This window comes from Limanda limanda, chromosome 1 (genome assembly GCF_963576545.1).
Source record: "Limanda limanda chromosome 1, fLimLim1.1, whole genome shotgun sequence".
Lineage (NCBI taxonomy): Eukaryota > Metazoa > Chordata > Actinopteri > Pleuronectiformes > Pleuronectidae > Limanda > Limanda limanda.
In genome coordinates, this window is record NC_083636.1 from 17653324 (window position 1) to 17676434 (window position 23111).

The 23111-nt window shown below is 43.3% G+C and overlaps 1 protein-coding gene across 1 annotated transcript; it reads left to right on the plus strand.

Annotated features, from left to right (window-relative positions):
• The first annotated feature begins 6387 nt into the window (after window positions 1-6387).
• On the plus strand, window positions 6388-22481 carry dcn (decorin). The gene is made up of 8 exons (XM_061067087.1): window positions 6388-6671; window positions 13413-13639; window positions 17312-17424; window positions 18791-19004; window positions 20000-20113; window positions 20471-20564; window positions 21212-21350; window positions 22279-22481. Exons 2-8 carry the CDS (start codon window positions 13432-13434, stop codon window positions 22477-22479), a joined length of 1083 nt encoding a protein of 360 aa, XP_060923070.1. The 5' UTR covers window positions 6388-6671; window positions 13413-13431; the 3' UTR covers window positions 22480-22481.
• The last annotated feature ends 630 nt before the right edge of the window (window positions 22482-23111 follow it).

Here is a 23111-nt window from a genome sequence, read left to right on the forward strand (position 1 = left end):
GTCCGGACATTTGCCTAAAATGTTTTCAGTGTGTTTTAAAGTGTCTGAGTAAATTGCTCAGACATCTTCCGGTACTTTTCTTGCCTAGTAATCTCCTGTAGTTTAAACTGTTAATGTGCTTCTTTAGTTTTTTTGTAGATGTTGTTCCTCAGCAAAAACCTCCCAAAGGATTTGTGTCTTTCTACTAATATTCTTATATTCTGTTGAAATTGATGGTGCTTGAGTAAAGCTGCGACCGTGCATTTAAACTGTTGCATTTCTTCACAGTAACTGACAGGACTGCAAAGCTGAGCTCCCTCCTAACTTGACTTTTGACATTTTCCAACATATCTTTCACATGTTAGATGCCATGTGTTCTCATGTTCATCACAGCTACTCGGGCAGAGCTGACTCCAATTTCCAGTAACTGTCAACAGACAAAGGTGCATATTGAAAACAGCTTTCAAAAATATAAAAATAACTGAAATAAACTTTTGCACTTGAAGGGAAAACGAGCCTTCACTACTGTGCACGTACTGAACTGTATAAAGTGCAGACTGGATTATTCCAGGGCCACGTTTTTACAGGAAGGTTGCCTGAAAATAAAAAAAAATCTCCTATTACAAAGGGTCTTTTGTTTCAAATAAAACCAGTGTTTCTGATATAATTACAGTAATTATGATGAAAAGATTTTAATTTCACCGAGAATTATGTTCCAACTACCAACACAAATCATCACATAAAAACTAACATTTCTGAGGTTTTATTCATGAATGGACATCATCCAGCTATTGATTCCCGATATCAAATTAATACGATGTGATTAGGATAATTACTTGATGCGAGAGAAGAATGCATTCCATTCAGGTTGTGAGGAGAAGACTGGGTGTGTGAATCAGTGTTTAAGCCCTGCAGCATATTCACTCAAATTGTAAAGGCAAAGTTTTAAGCTGGTTCAAAAGCAGATCCACCGAGTGCTGAGGAAGCTAAAATACATTTGTTTCTCTTATCAGCGATTCCACTATGTAGACTAAATATTACATTTCACATTGTAAACTGCTCCTCTTCTTCATAAGCCTAATCCTACTTCTGCACTTTAAAACCATGCAATCACATTAAATCAGCCCTCTAATGCCATAATATTCAGGTGCCAGGCAGCTGTGTTTGACTGGGTATTTATAATGAGACTCGGTGAATGATTCCATTATGTGAGGCTCTGCACGGAAGACACTGCCGCCTTAGGACTGGGCATTAACACACATTTTTCATTGTTGTCGGTAACTCGTTACGCCACAGACTGACTTTGTAAATGCTCGATCTGTAATCACGCAGATCCTTCCCTTCTTCTTATAAACCATCCAATCCCAATTAATCAATGTTTTAATGCTACAGCGCTCACCCACCAGGCAGCTGTGTTTGCAAACTCCACCATTTCCCTCTCGCTTATTACAGGGCGCCATGTAAACTTGGCCAGTTGTGAAGTGTTTCCTCTTTTTACTTCGCTTTCCGCCGAGCAGGAGTCTGTCGCCATGGAGACAGAGAGTCCTGCTGGCCTTGAATGGCCACGTTTATAGCAAAACAGCACTTGAGCGTTTCCGTCACCCCCTTTTATTTTTCTCCCGAGAGCCATGTGTGGCCGAGGCGGAATAGCGAATGAGTCGCCTCCCTTAAAAAGGCCTTCGTGACAATTCAGTGTTCTCATCATCCGCTTTCTCTCACATTCACTGGAGCTCATTTGGAGTAAAATTCTAAACGTGGCATCGGTTGGATCAGTGTTAAAGCTTCAGATTCACCAAATAATAATTTTTACTACAGCGTCTATTCTTCCAGTGTGAGTTCAGCCTCCCCAGTGTCGGTTTTACTGCAGAATCTGATCCTTATGGTGAAGTATTGGATGATACATGGTTGTAAATGGGAACAACAGGACCTTCAGTGCTTTGAGTCGCTAGTTAAAGTTTTCACTAGGCCACTAATGGCAGACTTACTGGTTTTTAACTCGCTGTAATGGTCAATCAGAGTGGCAGTACTGTGCTCATCTCACCCCAAACATGAAAAATACCATTAAAGCTGGCCAAGCTTTGTGTGTGTTTGTGTGTGTGTGTGTGTGTGTGTGTGTGTGTGTGTGTGTGTGTGTGTGCGTGTGCGTGTTTGTGTGGCCCCTTGTAACTTAAAGAAAGTGTGTAAACAGTGGACCAAACTGTCAGGATTCCTCCAGAGCAATTATCATATGAATACGTATCAACACACAGTCTCACATTGATTAGTCCAAACAAGGTCATTTCCCACAGTACCACTGGCCCAGAACCTGATTGTCGGCCTGTCACTGCCGTCTCTGGTGCCTTTGCTCTGCGTTTGTGTGCGTGTGTGTGTGTGTGTGTTTGTGTAGAGGGTCTGTTTTGTCCATCACGGCTGAGATACCCCAGTCACAGACGGGAACGACAGAGCTCCTTCGCCTCTCTGCTGCCAAATCGCTTTAGAGTCTGGGATTGAGATTTGTGTGGACGGTCCTGCTTCCGGGCTTTCGTTGGTTTGTCCCTGGGACTGACAAGCAAACGAGAGACAAACAAAAACATCTCTATAGAGGAATGTGGATGTTTACTACAAAAGATTTATATTGTGAAATATTCAAGGATGAGAACAATAAAAAAAAATACATGCTATATGCTTATTTTGTGGCATCTTTGAGAAAAATAGCAAACTCGGTGAGTGGGGTCTCCATCATGCACCATCTGGCTTTACAGTTTAACATCACATCCCCCTCCGCTGGTAACTCAGGCCACAACAAGGCTTCTCTTGCACTGACTGTAAATGAAACATCATTTTAAGCTCGTTATGGCGAAGGAGAGTTAGCTGTCTCGCTGACCACAAACGATTCTCAGCAGATGAGAACATGACAAGGATTTTTTCTCTGCGGCGTTGGTGAATCTGCGGGTTTGCATGTAACAGAGGAGCTAGTGTTTTTGTGTTTTTTGATGTGAACACTGATTCACAAGCAGCTGATATGATCTTAAGAACAACACATGTAAAAGTTACCTTCCTTTCACCCAGCAGCTGGCATCAAAGTGCTCCTGAGCCAGGCATTGAGGTTGCACACAGGCCAGCACTTGGGAAGTATTGCATTCTTTAGATTGAATGTTCAAGAGTAGAATCTGTTCATCTCCTCTCAAAAGCCACTGCGGTCGAATTGGACTCAATAAACTTTAACTAAACTCAAATCGGAACTGCTGTCAGATTTCTGCTATATTGGGAAGATGACTCATGCGTGCATTAATGAAATACTAGAGAAAAAGGGCAAGGTGTTCCATCAAGTTGTACATGTAGTCATCCCCAGAGGGTACGTCTCTTATCCAAGCCACACCTGCCACCTTGCTTCCATCTGTCAAACCTGCCCAGGCTCAAGGATGTTACCTGCAATATCCTTGCTTTGGAAACATTCAAATACATCATATCACTTTATGGCATCATTAACTGATTTAATGAGCTAAAAAATTGGAATTTGCATTACAGAGCAGAGATGGTGCGTGTGTGTGTGAGTGTAGTAGTAGGTGTTGTTTGGAATGGCCTGGAAAATGTCGGTTTAATACAGAGACATTTTCCAGGAAAATCTTCTAAACAGATTTTCCAGGGAAAAACGGTAGGCATGGTGCCAAGTAATAGGAGCGACCAAAGAGTCGAGACAGAATGTACAGAACGTTTAGTCTTCAGCTGTCTTCAGAAAACTGTGTGTGTGAGTTTGCATGGGGAGCGATGGGGCAATGAGGTGCAGGTGAGTCCCACTACTGAACGTGTCCACACAGGCTAACCCACCTACAGAAGTGCCAATATGTAAGAGTAAAGAAGCACTTGTTTTTGGAACTACCTGTAAAACTACATTTCATCTATCACCCTTCTTTATGTGAAATCCACACACAGAGGCATTAGCTTCCTCGAGGCAAGTTTTAGGATTAAGGACCTTTTACACAACCGTCCACAGCTCGATCACGGAATTGCTCTTTTTTCCCGCTTTGGGCAAATCCTTTTGGTGGTTTGGGGCAATAAGAGAAGTTGATGGGGTCACGACTTGATTTAAAACCTTTGACTCCTCTTTGAAACAAGAGTATAGGTAATCATTCCTGCAAACTTCTGCTCATTTTTATTATACTATCTCTCTCCTTGTATTGTCTCTGCAGTGGGACATTACCACCTGAGTTCAAGTATGATTCTAATTGATAAGATTCTAACGTGGCACTTGTTGATCCACCAGAAACATATTCTGCTTTGTTTTGCCTGAGGGGGGTGAGACATCACTTTCAGCTCAGGATTTATGTTTTCTCTTTACACTCTTCTGCTGAGGCCACATAGTAACCAGAGGTTCAGAGGTTAAATCCCCACAATACGTCCACATCTCCACAACAGCCATGTGTCTGCTCCCTCCCTCTTATATCAGGGGCCTACTTTCCATCATCTGTCACAGATTGAAGGACGCACACAGGATTCTCTCCACTCTTGAGCCCTTTATTGACAAATTTTTCCTAGTATGATCTCAGCCTTTACATTGGACACCTGGCTTTATCCAATACTACACGTCATGTCTTAATCCTCCCGGCCTTTGACCTTTTTCCACGCTGGTCTCATCCTCTTTTCCTTCCTTCTGGGGACTCAATTTGAGCTTATTTAGGTCTGCAGAGGATTGTAGCTTGGACCTCAGGCAACAAAATTCATGGCAGCTTAGGTCATTATTTTCTGCGAAATTACTTCTACCAAATAGCCATCTTCTTGAGACTAAGATGGACTATTTCAGTACATCTGGGTTCTGTTCAACTATGGTCTACAATTTGCCTCCTGCAGAGAAACACTGTCAAGCTGAGAGAGACACGGCCAGACAGGATGAGACCTGCTCTTCTGCTATCTGATCCTTTTCAGCCTTGAAGATAAAGAGCAAAAGACGAAGCGAACATAAAGGGAGAGAACACTGGGAGGTAGAAAGTACTTTTTGCTGAGCCAAAAGTAATAGATTTGATTGTAAATGATTTAAGAGGGAACAAGATCTTCAGTTGCTGCAGGTGAGACACGTGTTTTAGTTTAAACTCTCGTCGCCCGTGCACTTAAAAAGAATTCTGAACAACATCAAACCAAAAGTGTCCCACACAATGTTTTTTTAATCAGGTTTTCTGCAAAAAGATATTCCAAAGAGATGTTTCGGAATAGAGATCAACAAGTTAAAGTCTGTATTCATGGATCGTCATTTCCAGTCACGGGTCAATAGCTGGTTTTATGAACCAGGGTAAATTACATCAAGGGGGCAGGTAGAGGCGGAGAGCCTTGGTCGCTGGTGGAGATGTTAGCTAATGCACAAGTTAAACTTGAAACACTTGTGCACCAGCATGACACAGTAGCCCCCCTGACGCCATCCAGACACAATGATTAAATGAGGTCTGGTTCACTTGGGGTAAAAAACCAGTCCGCTGCACCCCCACTCCCCCACTGCTGACCTGATTAGATCCAGCTTTGGCAGGACCAGTTCAACGTGCACAAGGTCCAGATTTAAGTCCAATGGCAATACAGGAAATTGTGCCTTAATCGCTTTGGAGATCCCCTGACTTTCCCTGTAGCACCACCATAAGAACTGTCACAGATAGGGAAGACAAATTTATGGTACAGAGTATGAACTTTTAAACAAGACATGACATCTTATAATGCTTTTGAGATGTTGCAAGGGCCTAGTTCTCTCTTTTTTAGCATAAAAATGCATCTAAGTGTAAATTTGTTAAGTTTGACACAGCATTGACAATGGGGTTTCATGAGGACTAAGAAAGGGACAAAGTGTGTGTGGACCTAAATCTGTTCACCCACTCACATTGTGACATTGTGGGGACTTGTCTTCCTTATCGGGACCTTCCCTAACGATTCTCCCAGATGTAAAGCGTGAGAGCTTAGAGTGAAGACATGTTTCCGGGAAGGGTAGGTGTTGATCAGGATGAGATTACGGGTGTGGGTTCAATTTAGGCATTTACTGATGATGGATAAGTTTTGGATGAGGGGACAGGGATTATTGTCAAAGTGTTCCTGCGGGGATAGTGGAACTTGTGAGTTTGTGTGTGTGTTTGTGTTGTTTTGTGTAGCGTCTGAAAGAGGATGAATGGCACAGCGAGTGTGAAAGAAGGAGAAAGGGTTTTGTGCAGAGTTCTCAGTGAAGCTCCACAGAGGACCTATCATTACCAGATGTCATAGCGAGCATGGCTGCCAGCCGAATCACTGCTTTTTGCTTCAAACTCCAACTCTCTGCCTTTTTCTTCCCTCTCCCTGTTTCTTCTCTCTCGTTCTCTCTCTCTTTGCTCCCTCTTCCTGCACTCTCTCTCTCTCTTTTTTTTCTCCCACCCTTCTCCATTTCCAGCTGTTTTCGGAGCAGGCAGCGAGAACGGGGGAAGTCCTCCACCAATTGTTTCGGTCCTGAGAGGAGCTCGACGGCCGGACCCCTCCCTCCATCTGTCTCTCTCCTCTCTCTCCCCTCTGTCTCCCTTCCTCACTTGCCCTCTCTCTCTCTCCTCCCCTTGTTGTGACAGAGCACACCTGCTTGATCTTGGCTGCACGCGCTCCGAGTCCAATTACCCCATAGGCCCTCGCAGCCACTTCACAGTCTCATCCCCCACTCGACTGGATTTTTGGGAGTCAAGCTCATCTCGCTCTCTTTGCCTCACTTTTACTGAGAACAGGTAGGTGAATCTTTCAGCTCCTCCAGAGGAAAAGTCAGGGTTTTAATGAGCTTAAAAAGCAGGAGTTAGGTTTCACTTTGGACTAATTTTGAAAAGTGGGAGAGAAACATTGAGAATGTGTCAAATTTCTCTTTTCTTAACTGACTTTCTGCATAAATGCAAACATGACAGGATCTGTTATTCATGATTTGAAAGTCACGTTGTTTGCAGATGATGTCATTTCATTTATTTTATATAAGATGCATGTGAGGATGTTTGATTCTCTACTTCATGTTGCTTTTACCCTTCTGCTCAGCTTTTCATGTGTACTTTTGTACGTGTGTGTGTGTCTCTGTGTGTGTTTGTTGTCTTGTGAATATTCCAAATATGTTGCCAGGTCTTGTTCAAACAACGCTCTTGGCTTTGTGATGAGAGACCTTAATCATTTCCAGTCCAATCTGCATGCAGCTGAGTGAAAAGACCAGCAGCTAGTGAAGGGGGTGTGGTGGTGCTGTTGATGCTGGTACCTCAACCCCCCTGCCAAAAAAAACCTTATTCTTCTGGCCTCGAGGCAAAGTATCTCCAAAGTATCCACCGCTGAGGGCCATGTGATATTTTTAGTTACAGTTTCCATTTGCAGCTTTTTTAATGTGTTGCTCTTTGTGGCAATTGACCAAATTAAGTGTTTGGACAATTGTTTGTATATGGAGCTGCCATCCTCAAGTGTGTTAGTTTTGCACATGCACAAGTCAATCCGAATTGTTATGCTTTCATAATGACAAGTGGTTGAAAGACTGCCAGGCTGAAAAGTAAGATTTTCTTTCTGCAAATCTAGCTCACTTCTTCTTTTTCCTTTTCTCTTTTCTTTCTGTCCCTGTTGGGTTTGAACAGTCGACACAGAAATGAGGGGAAAGAAAAGCTGAAACAACAATGAGCATTTCATTGTGTTAATTCAACCCATTACTGCATGACAAGACTTACTGGAATAGCTGTGAGTTCTACTGCTCCTGACACGTTCCATCTCAGTGGTTTAGTTTAGATTGCATCCAGACCACTTCAACCCCAATCTCTTATCTGTCTGCTCTGGAGCTGTGTTCCTCTGGAAATTAACCCTCTCTGTAGCGCTTGCTGCTGTGTTTTCACATGAGCAGAACAGGGCCCAAATTGCTAGGGGCAACTTTAAAGTGTGGGGCTTTGAAGAGGAGATGAAAAAAGCTGTACCTGGCAACACACAGTGCCATTAATCCCATAATGGTACAGCTTCTTCTTTCAAAGAGAGGTCTTAAGGCTTCCCGGCAAAGCCACCACACAACTCTCAGCTAACTCATTACATCCTTTCTGCCAGCAGGGACAAAACCTAATAGGGTTCAGCTGCACTGAATTGAAACTGAACAAGGGAAAAACTGAGACAAACAAAATAGTATCAGAAGTGGAACTTAGAATAGAATATAAGTTAAAAGGAGCACAAACCCTGTACAAGCATATACTCAAAGCAATAAAAGTATCTCACTGGTTCATATTTTGGAGTCAAGCTGAGCAGATGTTTAGCATTTGGTCCAGGAATGAGTGAACCAAAGCTTTGGACGAGACATGGCCCATATTTGCACTCAGGGGCTGCATTCTTTCCATCTGGACTTCAACTCTTCGGGTCAAAAAGAGCAATAGAACAATGGAATGGAATAGACATCAGCCATAAAGGCTTTTTTTGTCGCTCACTGGAATACAGGAAAGTTCCACATGTCAGTCTTTCTAGCCAACGTTTTAAGGGTCAGACAGTGAAAGAGAAATACCATAAGCTATGGGAGGGAAGGAGAGAGCTTTAATTGGGAGGAGGAGATGGAAAGAGAAGAAAGGGAGCGAGGGTTGGGCAGTTTGTCCACGTCTATGCAGCGCAGACTGTTGATAATGGGACTGAGGTTGATGGCATGCCGACAGCTCTCCTCATGGAACGGCTAAACTGTGGCTTAACCACTTGCTTGCTTTCTCATGCTGGGGCTCCAAACAACAGACGTGTTATAATACTATTAACAGGTCTGACTACAGAAATGATATTGATTAAAGGGAGAGTCTTTAGCATTCTTGAACTCAAAAACCTCCCGTGCAGGCATTAACGATGGGCAGCTCCTTTCCAAACACGACTGTTCTGGCCTGACCCCTTATTACAAAGAATGTTATGGCTCCGAAATTGTTTGTTGGCCGCGTCTTTGCATATTTTCAGATGAACAATCTCACTTACAAAATCCCCCGATGTATCAGACGTTTGCTGAGAATAATGACCACTGACTCCTCAGACCACGGCCAAGGCCAAAGATAAAACTCATAAAACCAAGTTTCCCAAGAAAAAACTTCAGCATTGTTATCAATCAGCCGTATGTGTCTGAGCATGTGTTTATGCAACCATGTGGGAGGGGAGCTCACATTCATTTGCGGATGGGTTAAAAGGGCCACACGTGTTTTAAATGTCCTGTGGCCTTGTAAATACCTTCCAGTGATTCATGGCTGACAGACGAGCAGCAGAGGTGGATGGAGGCTTGTGTGTGTGTGTGTGTGTGTGGGGGGGGGGGTGATAGCTGGTGTCTGCTTTATATTGCTTCCTTCATCACAACATGCTGCTAAAAACCAAAACTTGCAAAAATCTTCAAATCTGTTTCTTCTCTGCTGCAGATATTTCACTGAAAGATTTGTGAAGTTCAGCTAATGATTTTGCTTGATTTCCTGAGCTCGGTGGTTTCAGTGAAAGGTCCCGTGACAAAGAGGAGAAAGTGACAAAGCAAAGGAGGGAAAATTACTCTACTCCCTCATGCGAGCTCTGCTTCCTGTCTGGGAATCATTAGTAATGCTGGGGCCAGACTTTGGGGGGAAGGAAAGTGGAGGAAGGGAAGAAGGGGAGAGAGAGGAGACAAAAGAAGGAGACAGGAGAATTGACAAGGATGCCGCCGTCGCCGCAGGAAATGTCAGCCTCCTCCCCTTTTTTTCTCTTGTCACACAGGATGATGAGTTGCAGGTTTCGGAGACTCGAGAGATGAAAAAGAAAACGGTTAGCGTTCCATTTACCACATATCCTTTTCTGGGATATGGTGGACTGAGAATCTTTTGGGAATTCAGACCAAACTTTATCTGAGCTTATTGTTTTTTGATACAATTTCCCATACCTCCCATCGTCCTATGTGCAGAACTTTCTGTACTTTCCCTTCACTTTCTTTGGGATTGCTTTCAAACCAGCATTTCCCTCAGTGCAGTTGAAGATACAAAGTGAATCACCAATGATTGAGGTTTAGAGGAACATGGCTTGCAGACTTACTTTCCAAGGAAATCCTGTTTCACAAAACATACATTTTTCAGAATCAAGTCCAAAATGAAATGGCCAAATTCATTGGATGCATCGTCCTCCAATAGTTACCGCTGCTCAAGCAGATTTTCAAATTATGCATGTTTGAGGGTTTTTTGTTCAGTGACATTTCAAAAGTCCATTACTAGGAAACTTGAATGTGAACCAGTTATGCACTGATTAGTGTCAGTCTACTTCTTGTGAATAAAGCCTGTTCCATTTTCATCTTGTTAACTGGCTCAGAGTTGGGTTACGATGTGATACTGGCCAGCAACAAAGAACTGATGCATAATGAAAAAAAATAAAAGTTTAATTCAAAGTAAAAATGTTAGTGCAATTACTCTTGAGATGCAAATAATACAGCTGTTTGATTTGTGCATATATTCGATAATTGGTTCATGTTGACAGTTGGTTTACCCAATATATAAAACCATCATATTAATTATCAAAATCAGGTGATTCTACAAAATATATACTTACATTTGAGTTGTGCATCAGTTTGAAAAAAAGAGCTGCAGGATTTAAAACCGAAATCTTTTTGTAACTTTGAGGTTTCATTGAAAATGATAAGAAGAATGACACTTATCTGAGAACAGAGAGTTGAATCTTCTTTGAAATGCTGATACTGGCAAGATGTGGAGGTCACATGTTTAAGTCATGTCCCAGCATGATCCTTCAGGTGTGTGTGTGTGTGTGTGTCTGTGTGTCTGCGGCCTTCCTTCAGGGCCTGCAGACACATTAGAGCACCTTGGTAATGAAGAAGTGATGCCTGGGGCGCAGCAGGTCGCCTCATGCATCTTCTTCACAGGTTCATCCCTGCTGGAAATTTAGAAATACAAAACCCCCAGATGCAATCATATATATGCCACTCATAGTTTAAACATAGTTAATTCATGTCCCAATTAATAATCCCTGAAAATCCTCCCATTCCCTTTTCCTGATTTTGTTTAAATTATTGTTTAATTTTATCATCAACAACTCCTGCATCTAATGAGAAAGTAATAACTCTTGTACTTGGATCAATCGTGCAGCCATTAAATGTTCCCAGAGCTCAGTCTGAGACCTCTTCCTCACGCCTGTCTGGCTGACATTAAAAGCTGCTGAAACGTTTACAGACAAAGACTGATGGATTGATGGCAGGACACAAGGACCCTCTGAGACCCTAGATACCGAGGCACATGTGCATGTATATCTGTTTATGTGCTCGTGGTCATGGGTCAGAGCAGGGAGATTCGGTTCAGTAATCAGCAGCGAAACCTCCTATTTTTTTGTTTGCTTCGCTGCTCCATGGAGCAGCGCTGATGCTCCATAGGCTTTGTAGATAATACTGAATGTTTTAGCCTGCAACATGTGCCAGATGTGAGGAGTTCATGACACCGGCACCACAATGAAAGCTTGATAAACTGACTCCCAAATACTTTTATTGGCACTGAACATATCGTACTACAAGACGAGCCCAACCCATCTGGCATCTTTTCAGGATAAAACGAACCATCAAAAGCATCTACAAGCGCTGATGGACCCAGGAGCGCTTCACGTCGCTGAATCCAAAAGAACGGCTGAACATTCCTGCCAAGTCTGCAGACAGGGTTTTGGTTGGATTGAGCTTTCGGCTGAGATATGAGAGTCCAACGCAGCCAAGATTACTCAGTGTGTTGAAGACTAGAACAGCGTGTCCTCTGGAGACCAGGGCTCTTTGTTTCAGCGCCTCCCACTATAGAACGTTCTCCATGTCTCCGAGTGGAAAAACTGCTTCTAGACATTAAACATTGTTGTGACACTTCCAGGCTCAGAGTGCCGACGCATGAAATCAGCCTACTGGGTGTTCTCCAAGTTTTTCCACTTCATAGCAACAGAACAAGAGCAACAAAATAGAAGTATTAAGAGGCAGTAGATATCTCATCCAACACAAGCCTCCTCTGAGTTGAAGGGATTTCAAGTTCGGTCATACTGTATGCGAGCACTGTAACCACTGGCCTGGAGCTGTACAGTGTGTCAGAGCCGTGGCTGTTTTGTGGACGAGGTCTATAATTACAGTTTGTGTTGAGAGAGTTGTTCTCAGCCGTGATCCTTGTGACCTGATGTAACCCGAACCTGTAGAATACTACATCAGCACTTCTCTCTCTCTCTGTCATTCTCAGAGAAACGGACCACGAAAAACTCTCTTTTCACACGTACAGTATGTAAACATATAAAGAACTATGTACAACCTGCTTTAGCCTTAATATATGAGCTTAATTCTTTCTTCGCGGTTCTCAAAAACACAAATAACAGACAGTAAATAGACATAAGCATCATACAGATGCATATAAAATGACACAGAATGGTTTTTGACTACCACGGTTTTGGGTCAGTTTCATCATCCTGGTCATACTGTTCAGGTCAAGGGCTGCTGAAAACCAACTGCTCCCAAATCATTTGTTAGCAGCCGCGTCTAAAATCCGCCCTTCAATTATTGTGGCACAGAGAGGGAAGCAGTGACTCTTGGCTTCACGCTTGACAAGCAGATTGCTAGGTCTTTGAGACGTGAGTGTGTGTTGGTTTGTGTGTGTGTGCATAAAAAAAGGTCAGGGAGTTTGAGTGGATGTACACGCTGGATTTGAATTTGTGATTGGGTCCAAAGGGTTGCGGTTGTGTTTAGAAATAGATGACTACATGAAGAATCAGGATTCTCCTGCTGACTCTGGACACTCGCCTCCTCTTTACTGTATCTCCTGACACACAATGACACCATGAAGTCCCCTTGCAAACACATGAATCACTGTGATTCATTGCTGCAGAGAAGAAGATGTGGTATTCTGCAGTAGATCACAGCGTCTCATGATGTTTCCCCCGTGTGTCGCTGCAAGAAGCTAATGTAGATGTGACTCATTCAGCAGCTGGTGTTGTTTCTACATAGATCAACACTTGGAGAAAAGACAAACAGCAAACATTACTGGTGAATTTTATTGTGGAAAAACGATAGAGTAGCTCACTAGTTGTGTTTCTGTTTGTTTTGTCTTATTGAAAATTCCATAACTTCTCACAAAGTTTGGTTTTGGCTTCGCACCAACCTCTGCTCCGTCACCTTTGACCTTCTGCTGAAAAACTGCACTGTTAAATAGCTTATTAGGCTGACCTTGCTAAGTTCTTACACCCAAGTGTTGAACGCTCCAGCCCCCGACCCTCCACCTTTCACCTTTGACTTTTGACCTTTGCCTCTCTGGACTTCATGTCAGTCTGTCTCTTATTCTGTCTTTCTCACGCGGCGTCCCTACATTCGCCTTTGAGTCGCTGCCACTCGGAAAATATATTTTTCACTCTTTTCTTCTCCTTTCGATTATGACAGTAAATCAGAAACAGATGGTTACTCAAAGCAGTTTACAAACTAATCATAAGCAAACTGTTTTCAAAGTCTCCTCTCAAACCTTTGAACTGTGTCCTCTCGTCCTCAGGCTCCCTGCTAGCAGCGCCATGAGGTCGGCCTGTCTCTCTCTGCTCCTCGTCACCGCCTGCTGGGCTCTGCCCTTCCGCCAATCTGGCTTCCTAGACTTCATGATGGAGGATGAGGCGGGATCAGGTGATATAAGTCCTGTTCTGAATCCTCCTCCCCAGCCCGAGGGACCCAAGTGCCCCTTCAGATGCCAGTGCCACCTTCGTGTGATCCAGTGCTCTGACCTCGGTAAGAAAAGACACCTGTACGACACCATTCATGTTCCCTTCACATTGCCATTCATTTAATGTGCCACGTTTTTGTATAAGTGGTTCATATAATACATTGAATCTGCTTCGAATGTGTACTTAATCATTTTCTATTATTTGTATTGTTTTCTAATGCGATTCACAGTCACCCAGAGCTGTGACGTCTTAATACAAAACGGATAAGACAAAAAACTGTTCATTTCGGCTCCACAAATTCGTCATGTATCTCAATCAGTGCTTTGATGTTAATTAATATAGTTAGGAAACAGTTTCATAATCCTCGTGTTCACATCCATTCTCGTCACCCAAGCCTCCATTCGATGCCGCGGCCTGGATTCCACACAACTGTCAGATGCTGAGTCCATACGAGAGAAAGAGTCTCTGACTTTACAAGCCTGCCTGTCTCCTCCACCCACCCGAACCCACGGGGTCATTCCAGGGGTGTATTATGTTCCGCATTAGACTCTGCGTCCTCCAGAGAACATGACACCGGTGTCGATAAGTTAAACACTCCCAGATGTGAGTCTTATTCAGCTTCCTGTAGCAATTACAGTATTTCCTCACTCTTGGCAGAAATGTTTTCTCAAACAACGATGAAGATTAAAGGTTAGCCCTGAGAGTCCTGAAACAAATCCTTAAATGTTCCAAAACTTGTCTCCGAATGTTACGTTTACTCACACACTTAGTCAGCGTTTTGCTCCAGCAACAGTCACAACAGTTTACTAAATCGTGATTGTCGGAGTTTGGAGTTGATCAGTTCTGTTTGTTTAACCTGATGTATGGCAAATGCAAGAGCTTGAGTCATCCGGTAAACTTCGCCACAGAAATGTCCCTGACCTAATTTATTCTTGTGTATTACGTAAACCAGCTTCTCGACACAGTAGGGGTTTTTTTGCTAAGCCTTTGTTTGCACAGGGAGGGGCACAAGCTGCGTGGAGACAGAGGAAGGAGAGGGGGCTGATACAGATGGACACACCGGGAGGACAAAATGAAAAGAGAAGAAAGACATAACCAGACACATTCACATAAAAGACGTCTCCGACAAAGACGTCAACTTCAAAAAACAATGATATTTGAGAAGTTTTGTCAGAATTGGCTGATGCCAGTGTCGTTAACAAAAACCGGCGATTTATACCTCATGTCCTGCCTCCTTTAATCTCTAATCAGACTCCAGCCCTCGCCGGAATTTTCTGGATATTTTCCTGTTGTTGTGAGAGCGTCTGACACAGACAATCTCCTGCTACTTTCTTCATATACCAAAGGCAAACTCCAGAAAATGTCCGGACACTGTTTTTCTGCACATTTTCATGGCTTTAGTGAGCGTACGAGCGATAAGGTTGCTAGAGTACGATGAACGATGCGACTGATCCAGGACACATATGATGCAGGGAACAAAGAAGTTGTAGACAGACAGGTGGTGGAGGAGTCAGAGCGACAGACAGGCGGAGGAGTCAGAGCGACAGACAGGCGGAGTGAGTGATGTGCAGGAAAAGACTGGTTCCATTACATCAGTGCTGCTGCCGGGGCCCAGCCGCCAGCAGCAGCAGCAGCAGCACTCTCTCCCCGGAGATGCAGCTCATTGGCCGGATTCTCAACTTCTGAATAGGCGAAGTCGGCCCCCACTCTTCCATCTGTTCCCCAGACCCGCTGGCATCCAAGCAAACACACACTCGAGACACACAGGAATAAACACGTGATTTTTTACACACACACACACAGACCAGTGCAAGGCAGCGTCTGCTCACCATCACACATGCATGTATTTTTCCCAGTGCATTTGCTTCTGGCAGGATGATGGAAGAGAAAAACTTAGCCCAAGGTTCAAATGAGTTGTGATTACTTTTCCAGTTGTGTGACTCAAACAACAGCTTTTTTGTTCTTCGTTGTAGAAGTGTAAAGTTTACTCTTTAATGACTAATGGCTAAATTCTCTCAGTGGAAAAACATGTATTTTATGTGCACTGATTGTGTAAGAAGTGCAGACGCATCCACCCACACTTCTGGATGACCCACCAAAAACTCCAAACTCACTCTGACCTATGTGGCAATCGGGCCTTTGATGTGACAACTCAACTCGGACAGAGCAGGAGAGGATGTTACTTAAACACTGACAGAAAGAGCTGAAATGTTCCAAAGCAATCATTCACCTTCTATCCCAATTCTCTGGATTAGAATAGCCCCATTCATCATGACTATAATAGTGAAGGCGAGACGAGTCCCAGTCAAATTTCTCTCTAAAGATTAACAGCTGAAAAGTGAGACGACAATTAATCAGGGGTGGAAAAAGTCCACACATTCTCTATTGATTCTCTCTAGTTGGTTTAAAGCCATTTTTTTGGAAATCTGGATAATATTTTGGGAAAATCCACTCAACAAAGCATTTTTATTACATTTTGAAATCTTTAATTTCTCTAATTCCACATACACACACATTCTAACAGATTAGCTTCACGATGGTGAGAATACATCTGCAGAAAATACGTCCAGCTAATTGGTTAAATTGAGACAAAATGGAGAACAGAGTATAAAAGAGTATTCAAAACTGCAAAGGCTGAGAAAGTCTGACCTCGAGAACAATGAGAAATGTAAGTGATAGTATAGCGGTGCATCGAGTGGTGCTGTAATGATGGTGGTGACCACAAACAGCTGTGATGGTTTGTGGGTCGTCCACTGCCGAGCTGGACGAGCTGACAGAAAAGCAAACCTTGGATGGAGCTTCAACAGAAGTTTGAGCTCTCAGGACGAAACGAGCGCAGACGTACCGAACGTATGTGGATTGGCGATGCTGAGGTTTTAAGCTTCTTTGTTAAACAGTTTATTCTACGCCTCTTCCTCTGATAGGTAAACTGCACATTATGAATCTCAGGGTATTTATTTGCGTTACCACGGGCGCCTAAAAGCAAACACAATAACATCCAGCTGCCTTCACTCCCATCAGCCAAACAGACTTTCACTACAGATGATGTTTCCTGTGTCACATCAGCCATGACGTACCATATTTCAAGTCCAAGCTTAACGAGTGAGTGTTAGCTCAGTGTCCAGGTATGCAGGCGCTTATACTCGATCCCGGAAGAAATTAGTTTTAAGGTCCATTTTCACCATTTTGTGCATCAGAGCACATCAAATAGTTATTAGGCCGCTGAAGGACGTCACCGTAAACCTCGCCATGCACAGGACCCTGGCAGTGAGACTTTATGTAGCGCGCTACACTGACAAAGCAGACCTTGTTATTTCAGAGTGTTTCTCCTGTAAATGCCATTTAACTATGTTTCCTGATTCTGTCCATTTGAATTTGGATCTATAAGAGTTTAAAAGAGCTGAGAGTCGCAGAAAACCTTAAAAATCTAGCGTATTTATTTGTTATGCTTTAATAAGCAACATATTTAGTTTAAAGTCAGAAAAAAAAACATTTTTAGCTACTATTAAAAGAAGCTGATGTACTGAACTATGTGACATTAGCCTTTTTGCAACTAAGGCCAAGCCACTTCAAGAGAGTAGCAGGAAGCTAACGCCGAACAGACAATTCTCAATTACTATTTTAACGTACGGAGAATTTATCTAAATCATTCTGAAATTACAAACAGCGATTGTCCATATCTTTGCCCGAACTTTGATCTCAATCTTTTAACATTAACGATGTGTCTCATCACCAGGTCTGACGTCCGTTCCCGGGGACATTCCTGACGACACCACCCTGCTGGACCTGCAGAACAACAAGATCACCGAGATCAAGGAGAACGACTTCAAGAACCTCAAAGGGCTGCACGTAAGAGACGTTTGACTTCCGTCCGCAGAGCTGCATGTGTGTTCACTGCGTGTTGTTGCCGAGGAGGATGTTTGACCGTTTTTGAGCAAGATTTTACAAAAACAGCTGATCGGATTTCAACGAAACAAAACAAAACGAAATTTGTTTAACTTTCCGTAACATTAATAGATAGGGCGTTTTTCGCTGTTTTCTTTTCTTAGTTAATGGATGAAAGAAAACCCGACACATTCATGCAACTGATATCCATGAGTGTTTGAAATTTGGTGCAGCTTGATTGCATTTAAGGCGACTGTCGGACCTTGGCACTCCGCTGAGGGCCATTCTGGTCCCTCATGTTATGTAATGTGGTCTTATGTAACCATTACACTCTTTGCAGCCCCTCTTCAATATGAAGACATGATGATCATCAGGAGAACAAAACAGATGCAACAAGAGAAACTGAGAAATATACGTGTGTGTGTGGATGGACAGATCATGAGCAGCTGTGATGAGTGTGTTGCCTAAAAACTGTCAAACAATTCGCAGCTCAGAGAGTAAAACCAATCAATAACCATCAGGCCCCATGAATCATCTACCACCTGAGTTCTCCTCCTCCTCCTCCTCCTCCTCCTCCTCCTCCTCCTCCTCCTCCTCCTCCTCCTCCTCCTCCTCCTCCTCCTCCTCCTCCTCCTCCTCCTCCTCCTCCTCCTCCTCCTCCTCCTCCTCCTGCCCGCCCAAAACACTTCTGTCTTCGCAGCTTTTAGCAGAAACAGTGAATCCCCATGTCACCAGGTGCATGGAAACTATTCACCCGTGAGCCGCAGCAGTCTCGCAGCCCCACACCTCCAAACTCCTGCAGCTTTCCTGCTCGCAGTAAATACCTCTGTCGGACAGCTGTGGCTGTTTCCACTGTAATGCAACCGGCCTCTCGAGGGGAAGGGACCACATACCTAACGTTTGGCCTTCTTTCACGAGAGCGTAAAGCAGAAGTGTGATTCCTCTGAAAATGCATTAACTTAAAGTAGCTTCAAACATGGCCGTTCCATTTGAACCAAGCAGAAACCGGTTTTGAGTATCGATGAGCCGCTGAGCTCCAGATGTTTTCTTTTTGTTTAATCTAATTCGGAAAGCACATATTTTCTACGGTCTTGTGGTGCTTTTGGCAGCAGTGGTTGTTCCTGAATTCCATAGTTAAATTATAAACGGTGATGTGGATTTTAACAAAAAACAGACTGGATTTGAGAAAAAAACTGTAAACTAATACCCAGAGTTCTGACTCCACATTAATCCATTAAATGTTTGATGCCGGACCGAATTCCTTGAATTAAGCTTTTGAGCCGAGATGTTCAGATACATTTCACTAACTTGCCCTATTGCTCCATTATAGGCTCTGATTCTGGTGAACAACAAAATCACGGTGATCCATGCCAAGGCCCTGAGTCCTCTGACCAAGCTGCAGCGCCTCTATCTGTCCAAGAACAATCTTAAGGATGTCCCCGCCAACATGCCCAAGAGCCTGCAGGAGCTCCGCATCCACGAGAACGCCATCACCAAGATCAAGAAGTCCTCCTTTCAGGGCATGTCCCACATGATCGTCATGGGTACGAGATTAAAAACACTTTCTGATGTGTTAAGGAATATTTTTTTGGATAGTGGAAAGAGGGTCGACAGAGAGGGGACGGCTCATATTTTCCAGCGGTAGGTCACATCCTCTGAGGTGCTGCATGTCCAGGATCTCTGGATGGCAGCTCAGCAGGAATGATCAAAATATTTACAGAGGGTGAAACCAGTGCTTAAATGTAATATTCCACTATGTTATATTTGGATTGTTCTCTGAGGTTGGTTTGGACAAGGACATCTGAATGAATCATATTACCTGTTTCCAGCACAATAGATTTACTGGGAAAGTTTATATTTTTTACCTCTACCTGCGTTTTGACCAGAGGAACCAGGGTCTAAATTTATTTTTAGGGCCTCAGGACAAACAGGTCTGAGGACTGCTAGATTCAACAAATCATCGTGGAAGTGCAAATGGAACTGGACTAATGGGAATTTAGTTCTTCCTCATATTTCCTGGACTATTCGGTCTAAGGAGTCCTCCGGCGAGTTAACAGATCAGACTACATAAAGAACCTGCTGCTCTCCAATGAGTAGAGCTTTTTTTTATGGATGTAAATGATGGTTTAAAAGGAAATCAACTGCTATTGGATGGTTATTCGTGAGATTTTCCCATAATTGATGTTAAAATACAGCTTTATCAATGAATGGCGATTGTCATTGGTTAATAAGATTAATTTTCCTTTTCAACCTGCCTGCTCCACAGATGTCATAAAACTGTGTGAAGTGGAGAAAGTGTGGATTGAGTCACTTAAAGAACAATAATGTGAGAATTATGTTCCAACCGTGACAACTGTGGGAATCTGCTGCGGAATCTGTGTTTCAAACACAAACTTTTCTCTTGCACAAGACTTTGTTTACTCGTGACTCAGCTTCCCGTAACACACCAGGAAGGGAATTAACTTCATAGATGTGATCCATTACTGCTGTTTTCTTCTTTCTTTCTGTTGTATCAACCTCTCCTTTTCTTTTTTTTCAGAGCTCGGCTCCAACCCTCTGAAGAGCGCTGGAATCGAGGCCAGTGCTTTCTCTGACCTGAAGAGAGTCTCTTACATTCGCATCGCAGACACGGGCATCACAGACATCCCCAAAGGTACGAGGCTGATATCTTCAGCCGGTTAAACTCGGCCAAAAACAACAATGTCCTTTCGAAAAGAATGCCTGCTTGGATTTAAGTGTGCAGGGAAACAAAGGGCTTAAAGTTGAAAGAAACACAAACTGCGCTGTGTAATGATTCCAAACAATCCCCTCTCACTCCAGAGGTATTTAGTACAATCATACATGTCACAAGAAGCTTTTTTTAAGTTGTTTGATTTGATCGACCTTGAAATTAAAACTTAAAAACAAATTGCTGCAGGAATCCTTTTCTATATGAACATGCTTCCATCCCTTTTTGTTCTTGAGTCGTCCCTTAGTTATGGATTGTAATCTCTGTCTCTCTCTCTGCCAGGTCTTCCCAGCTCTCTCTCCGAGCTCCACCTGGATGGAAACAAAATCAGCAAGGTGTCAGCCGACAGCTTCAAGGGCCTGAAGAACCTGGCTAAGTACTGAAAACCATCACCCTCTTCTTAAACCAGTGATCCACGTCAACCTTTACGATTTCCTTTCGACTCTTTGTACATTGACTGAGTGGTTGTAGGAAAGGTGCAACTGTCATTACCACTATGAAGCCCTGAGCTGTATCTCAGTTCAGTGAGTGGCAGTTAAACTCTCAGCTTTGTTTTCTGTCCATTAAAAAACATTTAAACTGCTCAGACTCGGAGCCGAACAGAATTAATTACTTGTGGCTGCAGAGGCTCAGCAAAAACTCGACAGTGTTGCTTTAAGTTGCATTTCATTCCTAATGACTTAAAAAAATTTAACTTTAACTGCATCTTTTGTTAAAATGAGAATATGTATTTCTCGTGCTGTTTATCACAGTTTTCCACGTGTGTGAGATGTTCCGGCTTCACTCCAGCTCTGCCATTAGCTTTCATCTGATTTACTCTACAACAAAACCTAAACAGTAGTTTTTGGATAATCAAATAACTGGTTTAGCTCATTTAACTGGTTTAACTGTGTTTATTTTATCAGGAACATGAAATACCAAGGGAGAACAGAAATGTGTCTTTGTTGCAGCTTGAATACATTGTTGAGTTTTTTCCTTCTTCCTCTTCTTTGCACACGTCTGATCTTCTGACTCTTCCTGCAGACTGGGTCTGAGCTACAACGAGATCAGCTCTGTGGAGAACAGCACCCTGGTTAACGTGCCCCACCTGCGCGAGCTGCACCTCGACAACAACGTCCTGACCAGCGTCCCCCCCGGCCTGCCCGACCACAAGTACATCCAGGTGCGGTGCCCGTCACTCTGAACACACCACATGATCAAATGAACTCATCACAGTCATGCTGCTCGTATCACTTCCTGACGTCGGAGCTCATCCTCTCTCGGCTGCGTGTGCTTTGTTCAGGTTCTCTCTGCCCGACCACAAGTCGACCTCTGTAACAAACTGAGGAGAGTGTTCGTAGCTTCTCAAACATGATGATACACGATGGTAACACAGATTTTGGCAGAAGAGAGAAGTGTAAACAAACCTGATTCGAGATCTTTTAACTTAAGCTTTGCTTGGAGTAAACATTTATTAACTGGTTAACTAGTGTGTACAAGAAAATACCTCCCAACAAACTGTGGGAGTATTTGAACACAACAATGGAAACAGAATAATAAAAATCTAAAGCAGAATTTAAAACAACAGTAGGAGGTTAAATCTCCGAACTAAGCTTCATGTTGTTTTCCCATTGTTCACATTTGTTCTGGTTAGTTTTTATTTAACGTTGTAGTTTTCTATTTTGTCTTCAGTATTGTACCATTGGAGCCAAATGTAATTAATTATGACCTTTCTTTGTGTATAATTTTGGATCTGGTTTGGATTTTGGAACTTTTATTGTCTGAGTCTTTGAGTTTTTGGCACTTTCTGTCTTTTGTCTTATTTCTAGGAGATTTCTCTTCCCCCTCACTTCTTAATATTCTCCCTGCTCAGCTGCGGGATGTTTTTCAGCAATTCTCACGTTCATATATGTTTTTTATACTCTCTTTGGTATCTCAGAGTGTCCTAGTACAGGACGGCCTTTCTTCTTTTCATCATTGTTTTTAGTTAAACCTCCTCAGTGAAGCTGAGCTGTCATTATTTATTTTCTGACATGTTATTATCTTCTCCATCTGCCATCCGAGTCCCCGTCAGTGACTGATGATTGTCATTATTTAAATCCCTTCTCTAGGTGGTCTACCTCCATGCCAACAAGATTGCCGCTGTGGGAACAGAGGACTTCTGCCCCCCCGGCTTCAACACCAAGAAGGCCATGTACTCCGGCATCAGCCTCTTCAGCAACCCCGTTCCTTACTGGGAAGTCCAGCCCATCACCTTCCGCTGTGTCTTCGACCGCTCCGCCATCCAGCTCGGCAACTACAGGAAGAAGTAGAGAGCCCCCCCCCCCCCCCCCCCCTCGCGCCTCCGCAAGGAAGTGTGTGTTTGTAAATGAGCGTGTGAAAGTTTTGTAAGCGTGCGTGTTTGACCGCAGCCCCACAACACTGACCCCTTACCGACACTGCCTCCCCCGCAAAACGATGATGTCAATAACCCACGCACTCGTTTCAAAACCTTTTAGTGGACATGGACCTCAAACACAACATATCATTCTTATTATTTGCAACAGAAGTACATACACGGCTTTCAGCAAACACCAGCATACGACGGTGCCGCTCTCACTCACAGCACGTTCATAGCAGAAACCAGTTTAGCAGACATCGCAAGTAAGCTCCCACATTCACGCCGTGACATATTTATGTGCATAATATGTTGACCATCAGAGATGAAGCCAAACCAAAAAGATTTTCAAATCTCTCTCTCAGTGGAATATAACCTATTCCTGTTGTATGTCCCAGTTTCTGCCTATTCTCCAGTACGACTTATGAGCGCGCTGACCTGTAGAGCAGGCAGCAGGGGGGGTCAACTTGTGTTTTTTACCTTTAACAGCTGGTATGCTAGAATGTACTAGATATGACCTGTGTAGTAGGAACCGCATCCGGAGTGTACCATCAGCACGCTGCACTC

Excerpts from the sequence above, each read along its gene's own strand:
- dcn (XM_061067087.1), top strand. The coding sequence starts at position 13,432 with ATGAGGTCGGCCTGTCTCTCTCTGCTCCTCGTCACCGCCTGCTGGGCT. Across the intron at positions 17,425-18,790 it reads AGAACCTCAAAGGGCTGCAC|GCTCTGATTCTGGTGAACAA; the intron begins GTAAGAGACGTT and ends GCTCCATTATAG. Across the intron at positions 19,005-19,999 it reads GTCCCACATGATCGTCATGG|AGCTCGGCTCCAACCCTCTG; the intron begins GTACGAGATTAA and ends CTTTTTTTTCAG.